The sequence below is a fragment of the Sus scrofa genome, chromosome 9, assembly GCF_054392235.1.
Source record: "Sus scrofa isolate SSC_HxYL_T2T_F1_AM1 chromosome 9, Sscrofa_HxYL_maternal_Yorkshire_Landrace_v2.0, whole genome shotgun sequence".
NCBI classification, from domain to species: domain Eukaryota; kingdom Metazoa; phylum Chordata; class Mammalia; order Artiodactyla; family Suidae; genus Sus; species Sus scrofa.
This window is the reverse complement of record NC_139391.1, coordinates 35,235,132-35,253,357: the sequence shown is the minus strand read 5'-3', so window position 1 is coordinate 35,253,357 and position 18,226 is coordinate 35,235,132. Positions and strand designations below refer to the sequence as shown.

Genomic DNA, 18,226 nt, shown 5'->3' with positions numbered 1-18,226 from the left:
AGTCACTCTCCGTGAAAATTAAACGTAAGGGAAGCTTAGGCAGTTAAAGAAAAGCATGAAAGGAGTTGGAGACAAGGGTTTAAACCTTATTTCCAATAGAAGTTTAAGAGGATAGGGAGATGGGGAGGGGATGCTACCACCGCGATCAGCACAGTTAAAACAAAACGGAAGTTATTTGGGTAATCCTTATCCGGAAGTAAAAGAGGACGTGTTAGTTTTAACTCCTTCATGAAATCACTTTTAGATGAGCAGAGGAATACTGAGAGATCAGAAGGAGAAGAACAGAGAGAGAGAGGGAAGTGTGAGGCAATGAGGAAAGAAAAAGAAAAGAAGGGAGAAAACACTCCACCGATCCAAAGTAGGTTAGGCTATGTTTTTTTTCTTGTCAATTTTTTTCTTCCTAGAGGAAGAAATCCACTTGCTGACTACAGGGGACTTCCCGGCAGGGAACCCAGAAGTTCTGAGCAGCAGTTTCCCAATCTATGATTAGAAGTCCCCGCCTCCCGAACTAAGGAAATTAGTAGTTTCATTTTCAAGCCTGTGCTCTCCTCAAGGCAGCAGGAAGGGACTGAGGCTGTTACCTATGGCTGGTGAGTAGGGGTCCTTTTCTAGCGAGGGGTCAGGAACTTGGGTCTTAGAAAAACACTTTATTTATTGCTCTATGACAGGCTGAAATAACAAAATGAAAGTGAGCCAATCCTATGCAAGCTAAATTGTTCTCCTCATTAGCTCTGTGTAACTTGAACTGGGGGATACTGGCTTAGAGATGAAGGAGAGTATGGTCTCCATATATCTCAGAGCCAGGAAGAAGTTAATTCCTTCTCTATAGCTTCTGATAATCCAGGTAAGGCGTGGGGTTAAACAGAGTTAAAAGACGGAGTAAGTTATTTATATGTTGAATAAACTCTGAAACTGCTAAATACACTCTGAAATCTTCTTGACTCCCTTTTGATTCCACAAACGTGGTTCCCATAAGCCGGCTTCTGAATTCCCACCCCCATTGCCATCTCCTGTATTGAATTATTCTCTTGGTCTTTATAAAGTGACTCCACTGTCTCCCCATTTCTAGCCCTGCTGCTAACAGCTCCATAGCAATATTTCTTGGATTGCTATCACACTTTTTTAACTGGCCTCCCTCTCTCCAGGACTTAATCTCCAACCCACCCTTCCCATTGCTTTCTGGTCACATATCTCATATGCAGAAGCTGAAAAGCATAAGCGATGGAGTCCTTAGCTATTTCTGCAGCTGGTATTCAAGCACATTATATTCCTTTTTTGGTTTCATTTTCCTCATTTGAAAAGGAAAAAGTTCAACTAGATCAGTGCTTTCTAAATCTTACAACAAATCTTAATATTCTGTAGTCATTAAAAAAAATAGATTTCCCTTTTCTTAACCCTGAATTATTCAAACATAAATAGACTTAAGATTTTATGATCTTTTTTTTTAGGGCTGCACCTCCAGCATATGGAGGTTCCCCAGCTAAGGGTCCAATTGGAGCTACAGCTGCCAGCCTACGCCACAGCCACAGCAACACTGGATCCTTAACCCACTAATGAAGCCAGGGATTGAACCCGCAACCTCATGGTTCCCAGTCAGATTCATTTCTGTTGCGCCACGATGGGAACTCCAGGATTTCATAATCTTTTAAAGATCTATAGACAATTCTTACGTAGCTAGCCTAGATTTGTATGCAGATTAGCCTTGTTAAGAAAGATGATCAGTTAGTTATCTTTCAGTTTTTACATTCTAGGTGTCTACTAATGTGATTTTCTTACTCCAAAACATAAAATGGCTCCCTATTGCCTTTTTAAAAAATGACCAAACTTGTTAGGTTTTCCTACTTTCAAAATATATTTATTCACTTTTCCATTAATCCCTCTAAAGAAAGATTTCAAATTCATTTAAAAAATTACTTTATTCACCCCACTCATACTCCTTGCTAGTGACTGTTTTCTTATCCTCTTCATGATACTAATACAGCATTTGGTTTTAGAGTAGTATATTAAATACTACTGCCCACGTCTTTACCCAGATTATTGAATTGGAACCAGGACGTCATTAGATAAGAGATATAGATATGAGAAACTGAAAAGAAGCAATAGACAAAAACAAGTAAAGGGATTCAATAAACCTAAACTAACAGGTCTGGTTGCCATTGTTACCTAATTAACAACTCTAAGTGTTTCTCTGGGAATAAATACCTCTGGCACTCTGTCTGGTCTTAAGCATCCGGGAGAATTTTCTAAAGGAAGTGTCATGTCATCTGAGACCTGAAGAAAAACAATGAGCAGTTGGGGAACAGAAAGGGCTGTTGGGTGTGGGAAACTATACATAGGGATTCCAAAGTAAAGGGTTTCTAGAGCCTTAAAGAAGGGCAAAGTGTTTAAATGTAATGAGCAAGGCAGGTGTAGCAGCAGAGGATGAGGCTGAATGAGAAGGCCTAGATTAGATTAAGCCAAGACATTTCATGGTTAAATCTAGAGTTTTAGAATACTGATTTTTGCTTCATTATGAAGAATAAACTAGAAAGGGACAAGGGTAGATTTATTAGAGTCATAGAGTGATTAAGAAAGAAAGGATGGGGAGTTCCCTGGCAGTCTGGAGAGGAAAGGATCTGGTGGTGTTGCTGCTGTGGCACGGGTTTGATCCCTCATTCTGGAATGTCCCCATGCCTCATGTGAGCCTTTTGTGACCTCACCTGCAGAAATTTACCCTAGCTTTCAGAGTCCCTAAATCACTATTCTCTTATGTAACTTCTCATTACGTATCATGTCAAGTAAATCGGTGATTTAAGAATGAGGACTCTGGATTCTGAACCCCTGAATTTGGATAATTTCCTGCCCTCTTACTAAAAACTATATTCTTCACACAACTTGGGTCAAATACTTAACTAACTTCTCTGTGTCTGTTTCCTTTGCTATGTACTAGAAATATTAATATATCTGTTACATAGAGTTTTTATGAACTTTAAGTGAGAAGATACATATGAAGGAAATGAGACCATTGGACTCAATGAATATCAACTATTATTACTGAAGCTGTGCTATGATTACTGTATAGAATAAGACAGAATTTAAATCCTACTTTGTATGATCTAGGCATTTTATTTAAATGATTTGTAAAATAGGGAAAATATTAAATTTCTCAAAGAATTATTACAAGGGCCCAGCAGATTAATATTTGTAAAGTATTTAGTACAAAGACTTGTAAATAATAATAATAATATTTACATTGCTTTATATATATTTTTTAATCATAAATGCATAAGAGATAGTAGCTGTTATTAAATGTACTTAGATAATTTTTTATTCACACTTTGTAATGTCTGTGTTTCTTTCTCACAATGGTTGCCCAATAAACATTTATTGAAAGAATACTGCAAGATAACATGAACAATGAGGCTGGTGCTTCTGGGCCAAAGTTCTTGTTTAGTGTCTTGACACTTTTTTTAAAATATGTCATTTTTGTACCAAGACTATTTTTATGTCTAGTTGAACTGTATACCATCTTTATAGCTTTAGTTAAGAATTGATGAGCTATCCTACCTTCATAATTGATTTGACTTCTTTATTCCCCTACAAAAATTAAAATTATCTCAGATGGTAATAAATTAATCTGCCATATTAATGGTGTCACATTAATCCACCATATTGAAAAATCAGTCATTAGATGATTTTCAATTCTGAATTTTTATTGAGATAAGACCAAGTCAAAGAAGCTTTGTATTTCTAACAGAAGTCAAACAAAAAAAAAACCCACTGAAGATTTTGGAATCTATGGGAAAAGAACTCATTACTGGAGTTTTGGATGATTTGGTGGAAAAAGATGTTCTGAAACTGGAAGAAGAGGAGAAGAAAAATATTTATGATGCCAAACTTCAAGACAAGGCCCGGATCTTGATGGACTCTGTGCTACAGAAACGCCATGAGGCAAGTCAAGTCTTTGTTAAAACCTTCCTTAACATGGACAAAAATTCCACCAGCATACAAGGTAAGACTGGAATCCATTACAAGGGATATCTTAAATTTTTCAGAATCTGTCTGGTCCCAAGGCCACTCTACTGTCCTCTATAGTCCCCTCATCCTTCTATTACTAAAGTGTAATTTTCACTAAACCTATCATTGTCCTTTTAGAGGTCACCTTGCCATTTGTGGGAGGGGATCCAGTTTCCAATTAGCTACATTTCAATACCTCACAGAGATAACTAATTGCAGAAACACAGGTTTCTGTCACTATGGACTCTGCAACTTTATTCAAATTTCTTAACCTACTTAGGCATCAGTATGAGCATCTGTAAAACGGGGGCAATTTTAGTAACCTTGTCACAGGTTTTGTAAGGCTAGGAACATAGTGGCAGGAATAGGTTAACAATTCTATTTTCGCTCTCATCCAGAACTCTCCTCTGATCTCCAGGGACATTTAGCTCTAACTGCATATTCAACTGAATGTTCCACTGGCTTCACAAAACTAAGATACATAAAATGCAACACTCCAATCTATTCTACTTCTACCCCCTTTCTATCTCACTAGACAGGACTACAATCCACTGAGTTTCTTAATCCAGAGCACATCTGTTTTTTTCACCAATGGATAATAGCTGTGAGTAGAATGCCAGAGACATAGCAGGCACATGATAAATATAGGATGACTAGACAAATGAAGAACACGGATGTAATACATGTTAGTTATAATTATTATTAGGTTTATAATATTTAATATTTAGACCTTTCTAGTGCTTACTCATTTCACTGAGTTACAAAATATGATCAGGAGAATACCTATAACATGTCCAATATATTAAAATATTTCAAAACTTTTCACTTAGATTGAATTATAAATATTACTAGAGTCTAAATATCCTCAGGCCCAAGTTCACCTTGAGTGATGAACTCATTTGGTATAGAGTTTAATCTGAAATCCCAGCCCTGAATGTTAGAGTTGATCTATAATCATAAGCAAAATTCAGCATAAAGTTTAAGACCTCACTATAGCAAATAAGCTTTTTCAATAAGCCCTTCTCTGGGGAGAAGGGATGCTCTCACCAGCAGCAAACACATGCTGGTGTGATAGATGTCAAAGATGGTGAGCTAGGCTCTGCTCTCATTAATATTTCAGTCAATCCTTGTGCAAGGTTATTACTTTTTCTTAAATATGTGATAGAACAATCACAATTTGAATTTAAACACATATTCAGAGAAAAGATTGTGGTTGCCAAGGGGCATAGGGGGTGGGGGAAGGATGGATTGGGGGTTTAGGATTAGTAGATGCAAACTATTAAATACAGAATGGATAAACAACAAGGTCCTACTGTGTGGCACAGTGAACTATATTCAATATCCTGTGATAAACCATAATGAACACCAAGTATAAAAATAAAATGAAAACAAAATCAGAGATAATTTAGCAAATGAGAATCAGAATTAAAATAATGATAACTTTAAAATGATTTTAGCAATCCCAGGAATCATACTGAACTTTAAACTGAAATAACATATCCCATCAGCAGAGTCTGTGGCAGGCAGAAGGCAGATATAGACCTTTTCATGAAGTACCCAATAGCCCCCTGGGCTCTATCTGTCCCTGGGACCTCCGAAGGAATCCCAGGACGCCTGGAGTACAGTGGCCATGAAGCTGGGTGGGCTGAGTTATTAGATTATGTAAAAGCCCTGCCTACTCCTTTCAGGTATGGAAATAATTCTGAGGATTCCTAGTGTTGTATCGCAGAAGTGGGGTGGGGGTTAAGAAGAATCCAAGCTATTTGTTTGTTTATTGTTTTTTATATTTTTGCCTTTTTGGGCCACAGCCATGACATACTGGAGGTTCCCAGGCTAGGGGACAAATCTGAGCTACAGCTGCCGGCCTACGCCACAGCCACAGCAACGTGGGATCCTTAACCCACTGAGCGAGGCCAGGTATTGAACCTGCAACCTCATGGTTCCTTGTCAGATTTGTTTCTTCTGTGCCACAATGGGGAACTCCCTGTTTATTTATTTTTTAGCGGTATACGTACATATGATATGCCAAACACTGTTATTTAATCAGAGAAATTATTACTCAAATTCTTACTGTCCAAGGGAGGTGGCCTTTTATAATCCAGTATAAATATCTTTATTTCTGATTCAGTTTAAGGAGTTTCCTGGGCATTTCATTAGGTAACAGATAAAATTCGGATATTAAAATTTTAATTTAAACGAATTCTCATTTCTTTTTGCTGTGGCACATGCTCATGGGAACTCCTTTTAGACAGCAGACTGCACTATAATATGTATTATGTTTTAACACAAATGATTCATTTTCATGCTAATTTAACTACTAGATATGGTAGAAATTCTGTCTAATTTCTGTTTTATCTGTAAATACTCTATATATAGACACATAATGTCATTAAACCCATAAATGACCTGGAAACAGGAGACCTTTGGTGACAGAATATACCCTCTGACCTGGGACAGTCCCAAGACCCTAGACATCTTCCCATTGGCAAAATCTCCTAGAGTAGGAAGGGAGAGTATGTGTCATTGTTTATTCTTCAAAAATAAATATTCAGACAGTTTGGTCCTCTTAAAGATGTACAATTTACTTCATCTCCAGAGCTTAGATTTTCAGCATACTTTTTAGAAAGACACTTATCCAAAAGTATTTTTTAAAAACTATTGAGTGAAATAGAAAAAGTCATAAAATTTAAGCACTGAAAAAATTTATGGACGATAACATTGCTTTTCTAATTTAAATAAAATAAAATCAGAGAATGTCTTGGTTGGCTCGTATAATTGAACATAAAGGCTTATTCCTTTCATGATGAAAAAGTTGTTCTATCAGGTCTTGATAAACTGTTCTGATTTTTGCTTATGAAGCATCTCTCCCTTCCCTCTCCAAGGGAGGGTTCTGGATTTTTCCCAGTCTCTTGCACAAGCTCAGTCAAATGAGGCCAAACAGTTTCAGAAAATATTGCATTTCTTGGAGTTTCCATTGTGGTTCAGCATATTACGAACCCAGCTATTACCCATGAGGATGTGTGTTTGATCCCTGGCTTTGCTTAGTGGGTTGAGGATGCAGTGTTGCTGTGAGCTGTGGTGTAGGTCACAGATGTGGCTCAGATCCTGAGTTGCTGTTGCTGTGGTGTAGACTGGCAGCTGCAGCTCCAATTCGACCCCCTAGCCTGAGAAAGTGAGGCCCTAAAAAGCAAAGAAAAAAAAAAAAAAAAAAAGGAAATCCCATTTCTCAAGGGAGGATGAGTCAGAAATAAACTTTTCCAACAGGGAGAAATTATTTCCTCACATTTTAAAACATGGGTTGAAAATTTGGTTTTGGTTGTTTAGCGCTTTGGAGGCAAAGATGCCCAGAGTTATGCAGACTCTCCAGCAAAAATATGGTCTCTTCAACACTGGACACAATACTATGGTTAATAGATAGATTTTTCCTTTAAATAGCTGACTTCACGACTTGGTGAGGAACCACTGAAGTCTATCTCCTCTGAAAAGATTAAGAATTCATGCTGAGATTGCTGAAAAAGTAATATTTGAATGGTACAGGATTCAAAATTCTATTAAGTATTTGAGTGTGTATGTGTCTCTGTGTGTTGTGTGAATTAGGAGTGGACTTGGGATGCTACACTACTCAATATGATAGCTACTGGGCACGCATGGCTTTTAAGTGCATGAATTATAGCTATTCACACAATTTAAAATGATAAATTATGTTAAACAAAATGTACTATTATATTAATTGATTCTATTTTTATTTAATGCGGACATTAGAAAATTTAAAATTATACATGTGACCCGATTATGTTTCTAATGAATAGCACTCTGATAATTATTTACTCAATATATGCCTGCTCAGAAACAACAGAAAGTCCACACAGATGAGTGATACCTTAGAGGAAAACTATCGGAAAAATCAAATTATTTTTTCTGAGTAAGGAAAGGCTAAATTTGACCTCAAGTCATCAAGGTGTTTTCTTCATAATAATCAGAATCTACTGTTTCCTTTTTTTTTTTTTTTTTTTTTTTTTTTGTGGATCTGCTTTCACTACCAAGGATTTCTCCCTTCTTTCTCACTCATCTATCTCCTTATACTTCAGGTTAGAAATAACTGTAGCCCTTACATGCTAAAAATCCTTTTCCCCAGAATTTCCCTTCTCTGTCAATTTTGTTTAGGGGGTAAATGGGTTACAGAAGCAGATATCACAACTTATATTATGTGATGTATCCTGCAGCTCCCGAGAAAATCATGGCTGGACCAGATGAGTCAGAAGAATCTACTGATACCCTCAAGCTTTGCCCTCATGAAGAATTCCTGAAACTGTGTAAAGAAAGGACTGGAGAGGTGCTGTGCTCTGTACATGAAATGGAGAGAGAAATAATTGCTTGCACTAATTATATAATTTCTTAAAGCACTAGTTAGTGGCAGGGTGCTTTAGACTAGTTAGCACTGGTTAGAGACAGTGGTAATCTTTTTCACAGATGCTTTGAGCAGGAGGAAATCACATGGCCTCACACAGATTCCAATTTGCTTTCAACTCTGTGATGATAAGGTTGATAAGTCACTTTTTTTGTCGTTTGTTGTCATATATATTTGGGATTTATTAGAATGTTAGCTGTAGTCATAGAATCACAATATAGGGTAACATGGCTGAGTAGTAATTGTTTGTATTCTATATATATGCCTGCAAAGCATTATAAGTTGATGTGTTAAAGAGAGTACCAAGACAATGTTACCCAAGACAAAGCATCTTTGGTATATTTATTTTTTTGCTGAGCCAATTGCAGATGTCTCCTGGCTTTTGCAAAATTCCATCTGAACCTTGAATGTTAAGAAAGATTTGACTAAGTGGAGAAAAAAGAGGAGAAGGAGAGGGTGGGAATTATTCTCGTCTCCTCAAGATTCTTGGTAACCATTACCGTGATCTGGATGCTTTCTGGGCTCTTGAAAAATAATTCGCTTCCAATTTGCCCTTCCTTCTGTCGTCAACTCAATTACTGAGAGAGAGGAAACTGGTATCTTCTGGTACAAGATAGAAGAGAGGACAAATCTGCGGGCACTTAAAAGCAGCAGTGCTTGGTGTATAGGATTTAAGAGAGATTTAGGTAAATCAAACTCCCTGCATATCCATTTTCTGCAGATCTATCCAATAAAAAATAAAAATGACCGCACTCGTCTGGCTCTCATCATATGCAATACAAAGTTTGATCATCTTCCTCTCAGGAATGGGGCTGACCTCGACATTAAGGGAATGAGGGGGCTGCTTGAGGGCCTTGGCTACAGTGTGGATGTGGAAGAGAAACTCACGGCCAAGGTAAGAGTCTCTCACCCACTCTGAACACATACATAATCACCTATCTTCTACTAACAAGTGAGCTTTATAATTTTTTTTTTTTGTCTTTTTGTCTTTTTAGGGCTGCACCCATGGCATACAGAGGTTCCCAGGCTAGGGGTCTAATCCGAGCTATAGCTGCCAGCCTATGCCACAGCCACAGCAATGCCAGATCTGAGCCATGTCTGTGACCTACATCACAGCTCACAGCAACGCTGGATCCTTAACCCACTGAGTGAGTCCAGGGATCGAACCTGCAATCTCATGGTTCCTAGTCAGATGTATTTCCACTGCGCCACGATGGGAACTCCTGAGCTTTATAATGTTAAGCTATTAACAACCATAGGCCTCATTTATGTGTGTGTGTGCATGTGTGTGCATGTGTGTGTGTCTGAGTTTGTGAATCAGGGTTATAAAAGTAATAAGATAGGTGAAATATATGCCTCTTTAGGCCTCCAAATGTCCTCAATTCCATAAAACTGGACAAAAACTGATTGGCATGTGTATTCACACAATTCTTAGTTCTAAAGTGGGATGATTGAGATTCAGTCCCAATATTCCTAAGAAAATTCTAGAATAATGGGTGTTAAGAGGCATGTACTCACCATATTAAATTGAATCCTGACTTTGTCTTAGGGGTTATTCTTGGATTGGAGATGGGTCTGTAAATGAGACGGGAGGTTCCCAGCTCAGACTGATCTAGGTTGGCTTGGTGAGAGGTGATCAAACTATAAGCAAAACAGAAAATTTCAGGTTTGCTGTGTCTGTGTGTCTCTAAGATTAAAAAGAAAGTGAAAAGTAAATGAAAAGGAGAAGGGACCTTGTTGAGTAGGGAGTAATAATGCTTGATGGGGTGGCCAAGGAGAACACTTTTGAGGAGATAATATAGGAGCTGTCACATGACTGTTAGAGACAAAATAGCTCTGGAAAGATGTGAATGAAATCCATTCCGAGCAGAGATAATTACAAGTGAAAAGTCTGAACTGACCGTGAACTTGGCACATGAAATGTATAGAAAGACCAGTGTGACTAGAACCTAGAGGAGGAGGAAGAATGCAGGAGGGAGAAGTATGTGTATGTCAGAATTTGATTTTATTCCAAGTACAGTGGGAAGAGTTTTAGAAGGGAAGTGTTATAATACATTTTTATTCAAAGAAATGAGTAATGAGAGAAAAGACGGAGATGGATGAGAAAGTATATAAGTGACAATAATGTATCAGAATGTGCAAAATGTATCAAGACGACAGGTAATATAACCTCAGCAGGAAGAAAATGTTGAATTTATCCCTTCATTAAAGAAAGAAAAATAAAACTATCATAGAGTAACCACTATGCGAAGAACTTTACAGATGTTTCCTATACACAATAAATAACAGGCCAGATTAATTTCAATACTTGTCCTTTTACAATAAGACTGTGTGATCTCTTTTAGGAGATGGAATCGGTGCTGTGGGGGTTTGCTGCCCGCCAAGAGCACAAGTCTTCAGACAGCACATTCTTAGTGTTCATGTCTCATGGCATCCTGGATGGGATCTGTGGGACTATGCATAGTGATAAAAAACCAGATGTGCTACATTATGACACCATCTTCAAGATATTCAACAACCGCAACTGCCTCGGTCTGAAGGACAAACCTAAGGTCATCATTGTCCAGGCCTGCAGAGGTGGTGAGTCCTGAGATGAGAAATCCAAATGAATGTCATAAAGCTGTTGGCAGAGAATTGTAATATATGTTTTGTTTCTAGGGGAAACACGCTTAAACCCCATCTAGTGCAAATAAACTAAACTGAATTATTAGGAAATTCCATCGAGGGGGCTGGTTTCATGAGACTATGTCTTGTCAGCTGAGAAATTGTTGTTCAGTTTAATCCAAGGTACGTGGAGAAGGAGATCACCAGAATCCTCAAACAAAGTTAGACAAAAATATGCCAAGCTTGGAATGAAGTCATTTTAATGACAGCTTTACTTGAAAATGTTTTACGGATATTTTGACATTCTCTGGCTTGAAAAGAATTTCAGTTGAAAGTCAGGTCCTTATGTAATAGCAGTGCCTTTTTTTCCCTCATACATTATTGAAAGGGAAATGAGTAGGGAGATGATGGAACCTGGGATGGCGGTAGCAAATATTTCTTTTCCTTCCTTTCCTTTCCTTTCCTTTCCTTTCCTTCCCTTTCCTTTCCTTTCCTTTCCTTTCCTTTCCTTTCCTTTCCTTTCCCTTCCCTTCCCTTCCCTTCCCCTCCCCTCCCCTCCCCCCTCTCCTCTCCTTTTCCTTCCTTCCTTCCTTCCTTCCTTCCTTCCTTCCTTCCTTCCTTCCTTCCTTCCTTCCTTCTTTCCTTCCTTCCTTTCTTCCTTCCTTTTCTGACTCTAAATTGTCTTTTTAGCTTTTTGGAGCAGTTTTTAGAGAAGAAAAGCAGAAATCATTTAGCTATAAAATGATAACTATGCTCTGAAATTGTTCAGATAAGGCTTTAGCTTCTCGGTAATTCGCAGCAAATGGGTTTTTCCAATTTTACCACACTGTCACGCTTTACTGACTGGATGCTGCCACTATTAATTGGCACATTGCTCAACAACACTAGAGAGAGGCAAAGTCTTGTGGGTTGGGCGAAGATGCACTCGCATGTGTGTGTGTGTGTGTTTGTGCATGTGTGTGTGAGACTGGTTAGAATAAACATGGTAAAAGATGAAGTGGGCAATTGCAATAGTCATCCTGAGGGAGACACAGGGTATGTCGAACGTTGATGTCTTTACAGCAAATCGTGGAGAAGTGTGGGTCAGTGACTCTCCAGCAACCTTGGCAGACAGCTCTTCAGAGTCACCTGAGGACCTGGAGGAGGATGCCGTTTACAAGACCCATGTGGAGAAGGACTTCATCGCTTTTTGCTCTTCAACACCACGTATGTGTTTTTCAGTTGCAGACAAGGATTTGTGGACTTGAGGCTACCCGAGCATAATTATAGAACATCAAGATAGGCTCTGTGCAGCAATGATTTGATATACAAATTTTGAATTTTTTCAGTACATTTTATTTTTTTTCACTTTTAAGAACTGATTTTATTATATGTTGCACTTTACAGCCAAAGTTATAGTAAACAAAATAACCAAATACAAGAAAATCCCTTCACCATTATAAAAACTAAAAACAAATGATTGATTTGGTTTTCTATTAAAGCCATTAAAAAAATTTTTTTTTGTCTTTTTAGGGCTGCACCTGTGGCATATGGTGGTTCCCAGGCTAGGGGTCCAATCCGGAGCTGTAGTCGCCAGCTGACACCACAGCCACAGCAATGAAGGATCCGAGCCACATCTGTGACCTACACCACAGCTCACTACAATGCCAGATCCTTAACCCACTGAGCGAGGCCAGGGATCGAACCTGCATCCTCATGGATCCAAGTCTGGCTCCTTAACTGCTGAGCCACAAAGGGAACTTCCCCCTTTTAGTAGAGATTTTGAGTAGAGATTTTATAGATCTAGGGACTGACTGCCCTTTCTCAAAATTATCAGCTCCAAATCATTTTCTCCATATTCCTATCTAATGCTATTAAGAGTGGTGCCACAGCAAGCCCCAGAAAGAAAGTGGATGCCCTTTGAAAAGAACTAGTAGGATGGTGATTATTAGACCTAATAGTAGGAGAACAGTGTTTAGTCCTTGACGTCTAGGTAACCGTCTTAAGAAGCCTTATGTCCAAGTGTTTCCAATTTGTAAATTTTTCTTAGTACTTTTACCACTCCAAGGGGGTATAATTAACATACAAAAAGCTGTACATAATGTGTATAGTTTAATAAGTTTGGAGACAAGTATATACCTGTGAAACTATTACTGCTCTCTGTGCCAAAAACACATCCCACCCGTCCAAAAGTTTCCGTGCTCATGTATCTTGTTTACTCTATTGGTGAGAGACAGCATGGTATATAATCTGTAAACAACCACCTGTGTGAATATGGAGAAATTCTTTAATCCTTCTGAGCTTCTGTTCCTTCCTCCGTAAAGTGAGATTAGAGTTAATTCTCAAGCCTCCTTTCAAAGCCAAGTGAAAAAAACACAAGTCACATTGTAGAAAGGCAATTCCCCCTCAAACAATGCACTTCCAAGGCAAAGACCTGCAGTTTTGATGAGCTGCTTCTTTAGTTCAACTCTTTTATAGAAAATGAGTTAATGAAAGGTTATAAATTCCTCCCCTAAACATGCCAAGTTAGTTCCCAAACTATGTTTAAAAAACAAAACAAAAGCAATTTTTTTTAAACATGGTGAAGCCTGCAGCCCAAAGCTTACCCACTCTTTTATCATCATAGATAATGTGTCCTGGAGAGATGTCACAAAGGGTTCTCTCTTCATCACACAACTCATCACTTGCTTCCAAAAATATGCTTGGCGCTGTCACCTAGAGGAAGTATTTAGGAAGGTAAGCTTCTCTTTCCTTTTCTAATCATTTATTTGTTTAGTAAGGCTTTACTATTTTTTGCCTTTTAAGTGACAACGATAGGCCTCAGACTTTGTCAGGCAAACAAAAGTAGAGTGGTACCCAATTTCTATAATCCAGAGGTTTAAAATCTGATTTAGAGAAAGACCATGTCCACTGGGGAGGTATAGGTTCAATCCCCATCCCAGTGCAGTTGGTTAAAAGGATTTAGCATTGCTGCAACTTTCGTGTAGGTCACAGCTGCAGGTTGGATTCAGTCCCTGGTCCAAGAACTTCCATATGCCATAGTTGTGGCCATAAAAATTAAACCAAAAAAAAAAGAAAAAGACTATGTCAATGGCCAGCAGAAGATCAAAATAGTATAAAATATTATAACATATGAGCCTGCATGTTTTAGGTTATAAGATCTTAAACTTCAAAGAATGTAAATATTTTGCATTAATTTTCATTGCTTCATTTATTAAATAAATATATATTGGGAGGTCTACTTTGTAAAGGGATATATTCTTATTATATAGGAATAAATGAGATATACATGACTTAAAGCTACCTAGGATTTACATTCTTGTGAGAGAGATGGATACTGAATAAGTAGTCCAACAACAACAACAACAAATGTATTATACAGGTTGTGATATGATCTATGAAGAGAAACTCCTAGGACACATGAAAGAGAATAGAAGATAAATAATTATTTGAATGGAGTAGCCCAGGGGGAAGATTTGATACTCATTCCTCAACTCAGGACCTTCCTTATTTCTCCCTTCCTTCCTAATTTACTTTCCACCATAGCTCTTATTATCACCCAGTCAAGAGATATTTTATTTGTTTATATTTTACCTGTATTTACTCAGATGAAGGCAAGCTCATGAAAGTTTTTGAAGAGATTTGTTCAATACCACAATATGCTGATACATAGGAATTAATATTCATTGAATAAATATATGCATGAATTACTGAATTGATGTCTCCCTTTTTCGTTAGGGAGAAAGGGATTGGTATTAATAACATGAGCAAGAGTGGTTGTTTTTAAACTAAAACCAAGGAAAATAGTAGCACTCCTGTGGGAAAAGAGGGATATACCTTCAGTGAGTTGGAGAAGATTGTATCATAACATGAATCAGAGTATTTGTGAATAGGAACTTAGAAAGTTAAGTCCTATTGGATGAATAGGATTTAAATATTGTACTTTCAAGGGAATTCCTCAGAAATTATTAGAAATAGTAGACCTAGGGTAAGTACAATCTCATTGATCAGTCTATGTAAAAAGACTTCAGAGGTCAGTGTGGTGATAGGTATGTGAATGATGTCCATCATTCAGGCCTTAAGGACAGAATTCTGAGATTTGAGCCTTATTGAATTGAGAAGTTATCTTCATTGGAGTTTAAAGACAGAGGATCTTTGAGATCCAATTCTCATGAACAGACACCAGGTGGTAATTGATCATCAGATCTGTAGATCAGTAGATCAGAAATGGAAAGCAGACAAAATGCAGATTGAAAAGACTTCAATTAGGCACAAGGTATTTATTTTGAGATGAAGAATATATCCTGACCTTGGGTATCACTTCTAAGTGGTAGGGCAGCAGTGACAGGGAGTTAGAATATCCAAAGTCTTTGTTCCATCAATCCCAGGAGTACCCTTCCGTCCAAGAATTTTCTGGCTCAGTGTGCAAAATGTATTTTGAGAGTGCATAAGAAGTATGTATCATCTAGAGCCTCTTTTTGTTTTCAGGTACAACAATCATTTGAAACACCAAGCGTTAAAGCCCAGATGCCCACCATTGAACGACTCTCCATGACAAGATATTTCTACCTCTTTCCTGGCAATTGAGAAAAGTAAGTATCAAGAGTTGCGGTTTTCAGGCAAAATAAGTGGGAGAGTAGTATTAGTGAGCTGAGGTTCAGTGACCAATGACAGCCCATTGCTTTGGTAGTCAAATAGATGTTTCTGGTCAATGCAGTTTTGTGATTAGTTGCTATTTTTTACTCTATATGCATCTGGATCCTCCTTCCATCTCTACCATTATCAGTTAATAAATCCATCAATCAAGAAGGTAAGCTTAATGAGGACAGGAAGTAATAATAAACAGTGACGGACATAGGGTCACAATTATTAAAATAGAAATGTACTCATGCTTACTTTATTACTTATATTCGTCTCTTACACACACACGTACACACAGGCACATGTGCGTGCACACACACATACCATGAGTTATCCAATATTTCTTCAGATACAAAAACAAACAAACAGAAAACAGAGGAGGTGACCGTGGAGAAAGCAGGACTATTGTCCTTGGAGTGCAGGTGTCACATTACTGATATTGAGCTACCATTACCATACAGTATAAAATATATCCTGGAGACTCTGGTGCTCTGACTATTTTCACAGTGTAGATCATAGAACATTCAGTTCAAAGATTTTTAACTACTGCTCAGAAACCTCGTCAATCACCTATGTTACAATTAAAACAAATTTTTGCTCAAAATATTTTAGAAGGGCTGTGCTGAATTTAGATCCAACAATTATTTTACTCACTCATAATAGCTTTTTGTCACACTATATCATAAACTTATTAGTCTCTCTCAGAAACATAAAGTAAACTTTATCTCAATGCTTAAAATATTTGCCTTCCATCTCCCACTCCTGGTTTCTGATACTCTGGTTATACAAATGTGTAGATAATTTAGCAACACAGCTTTTTGTGCTTACTTAGGCCAGTAGAACCACATTTGGGGATTAAATTATTTATTTGGCTAATATTTATCAAGCACTTACTGTGTTCCAGGTTCTGTTCTAGATGCTTGAAATATACCAATGGACAAAATAAATGGATCTTTGTGCTCAAAGCTCATACTCTAGTGAATGGAGACATACTATAAATACACAAAAAAGTAAAAATATGTCAGAGAGTGGTAAGACCTAAGAAGAAAAATTTAAAAAGTCTAAAGAGACACAAGAAGATGGATGCCATAGTGCTATAAATAGGTTATTTAGGAAAGGCTGCTTGGAAGTGATGAAATTATTTGAAATCAAAACAAAGACTAGATAGAGGAGGGGAGTGAACCTTGTAGTTCTGTGTGGAAATGTATCCCAGCATGGGGGAACAGGAAGTACAAATGCCCTGAGGCAGGAATATTTTTTAAGAAGTATAAAGAACTGCAAGAAGGCAGCCCGACAGAGAAGAGTGAGAGTAAGATAAACGACAGAGTCAGATTCAGAAAAATAATAAGAAGCTTGATCACAGGGGCCTTGGTGATCACATGGTAAGTATCCTGAGTGAGATAGGAAATTCTTCAAGTACTTTTAAACAGAGAAATGACATAATCTAACAGATTTTGCAAAGATCACGCTGAGTACTTTTTGGTGAATAGACTACAGAGGTCACAGATAGAAGCCAAGGGAAATGGCAAAATTGTACGGAAGAGGATCAAAGAAGAATCACAGTAAAGGATGGATTAAAGGCATCCATGGATTACTACCTTGACCTTCTGTCTTTTTTTTTCTCTTCCTCAGAAAATCACAGACAGTCTAGCCCTTTACCAACTTTGAGAAGCACCATTACCAGCACAGCACATATGTTTAACATTTTGTCTTTCAGTGTAAATGAAAAACAATGTTTTTTTGTGTGTGTGTCTTCTAATAGAGAAGAGAATTTCAATTAAAATGGTGGATGATGGAAATGAAATGGAAGAAGTGAGCTGGATTTTTCTGATTATGACATAATATCTGCACTTTACTGAGTGAAGGGAACTGGCCGTGGCTTGCTCTCAGCAACAAGGTGGAAGGAGATGGTGCCCATCTAGAGACAAGAATTATAAACCGATCAGCTCCTCCTTGTGCACTCATCTAACCTGGGGTCTAGAATTGTCCAAAAGAAGTTTTCTAATTTATTATTTAGCCAACATCATAGCTGGAGCTCTTTTTTTTCTTCACTAAGTTATTATGCTTTTAGCAAATTATACTATGTATCTATCTTTCTTCCTACCTATAAGATAATTCACTTTCTTGTTGCTTATTTTCTTTCCAGATTTATGCATATTTCCAAGCTTCAGGAGAATTTTTTACTTAGCAAACACTGGGTCATTGTCCAAAATAAATTGGGCTTCTGATTCAAGATGGTGTAACCTGAGTGTATCTGTATAGAAAGAAAAGTATTATTAATAAAGAATAGCCAAAATGGCAGTGTCAACAGTGGGAGACAGGATGTTAAAATTTCTGGAAAGGTGAAATTTCTAGGGGAATTTTGGCAACATGGTCTTCTGAGTTACTAAGTAATGAAATGTACCACTTCTGCTACATAAACAGAAATGTACCACATTCTGCTACATACACAGAATGCTGAATAAATATTTTAGTACGTGCTAAACTGCATTAAACATAAAATGATTCTCTATGTGTCAAATATAACCATAATAGTTAATATTTATTACTGTGTGTCAGGATTATTTCAAGAATTTTTATTACTCTAAGGGACTTTGA

The 18,226-nt window shown here is 37.5% G+C and overlaps 1 protein-coding gene across 4 annotated transcripts; it reads left to right on the top strand.

Moving 5' to 3' along the window:
* Positions 1–242: 242 nt before the first annotated feature.
* Positions 243–18,173, top strand: LOC100522887 (caspase-13). Of its 4 annotated transcripts, none has more exons than XM_003129812.7 (9): positions 243–590; positions 3,737–3,991; positions 8,220–8,329; positions 9,126–9,299; positions 10,750–10,984; positions 12,071–12,214; positions 13,614–13,723; positions 15,476–15,579; positions 17,261–18,173. In XM_003129812.7, exons 1-8 carry the CDS (start codon positions 584–586, stop codon positions 15,572–15,574), a joined length of 1,134 nt encoding a protein of 377 aa, XP_003129860.5. In that variant the 5' UTR covers positions 243–583; the 3' UTR covers positions 15,575–15,579; positions 17,261–18,173. The 4 variants fall into 4 exon arrangements, with proteins under 4 accessions (XP_003129860.5, XP_084832045.1, XP_084832044.1 ...); XM_084975919.1 differs by having other exon boundaries at positions 16,533–18,173; XM_084975918.1 differs by having other exon boundaries at positions 15,476–18,173.
* Positions 18,174–18,226: the final 53 nt, after the last annotated feature.

Excerpts from the sequence above, each read along its gene's own strand:
- LOC100522887 (XM_003129812.7), top strand. Across the intron at positions 12,215-13,613 it reads TTTTTGCTCTTCAACACCAC|ATAATGTGTCCTGGAGAGAT; the intron begins GTATGTGTTTTT and ends TTATCATCATAG. Across the intron at positions 13,724-15,475 it reads TAGAGGAAGTATTTAGGAAG|GTACAACAATCATTTGAAAC; the intron begins GTAAGCTTCTCT and ends TTTTGTTTTCAG.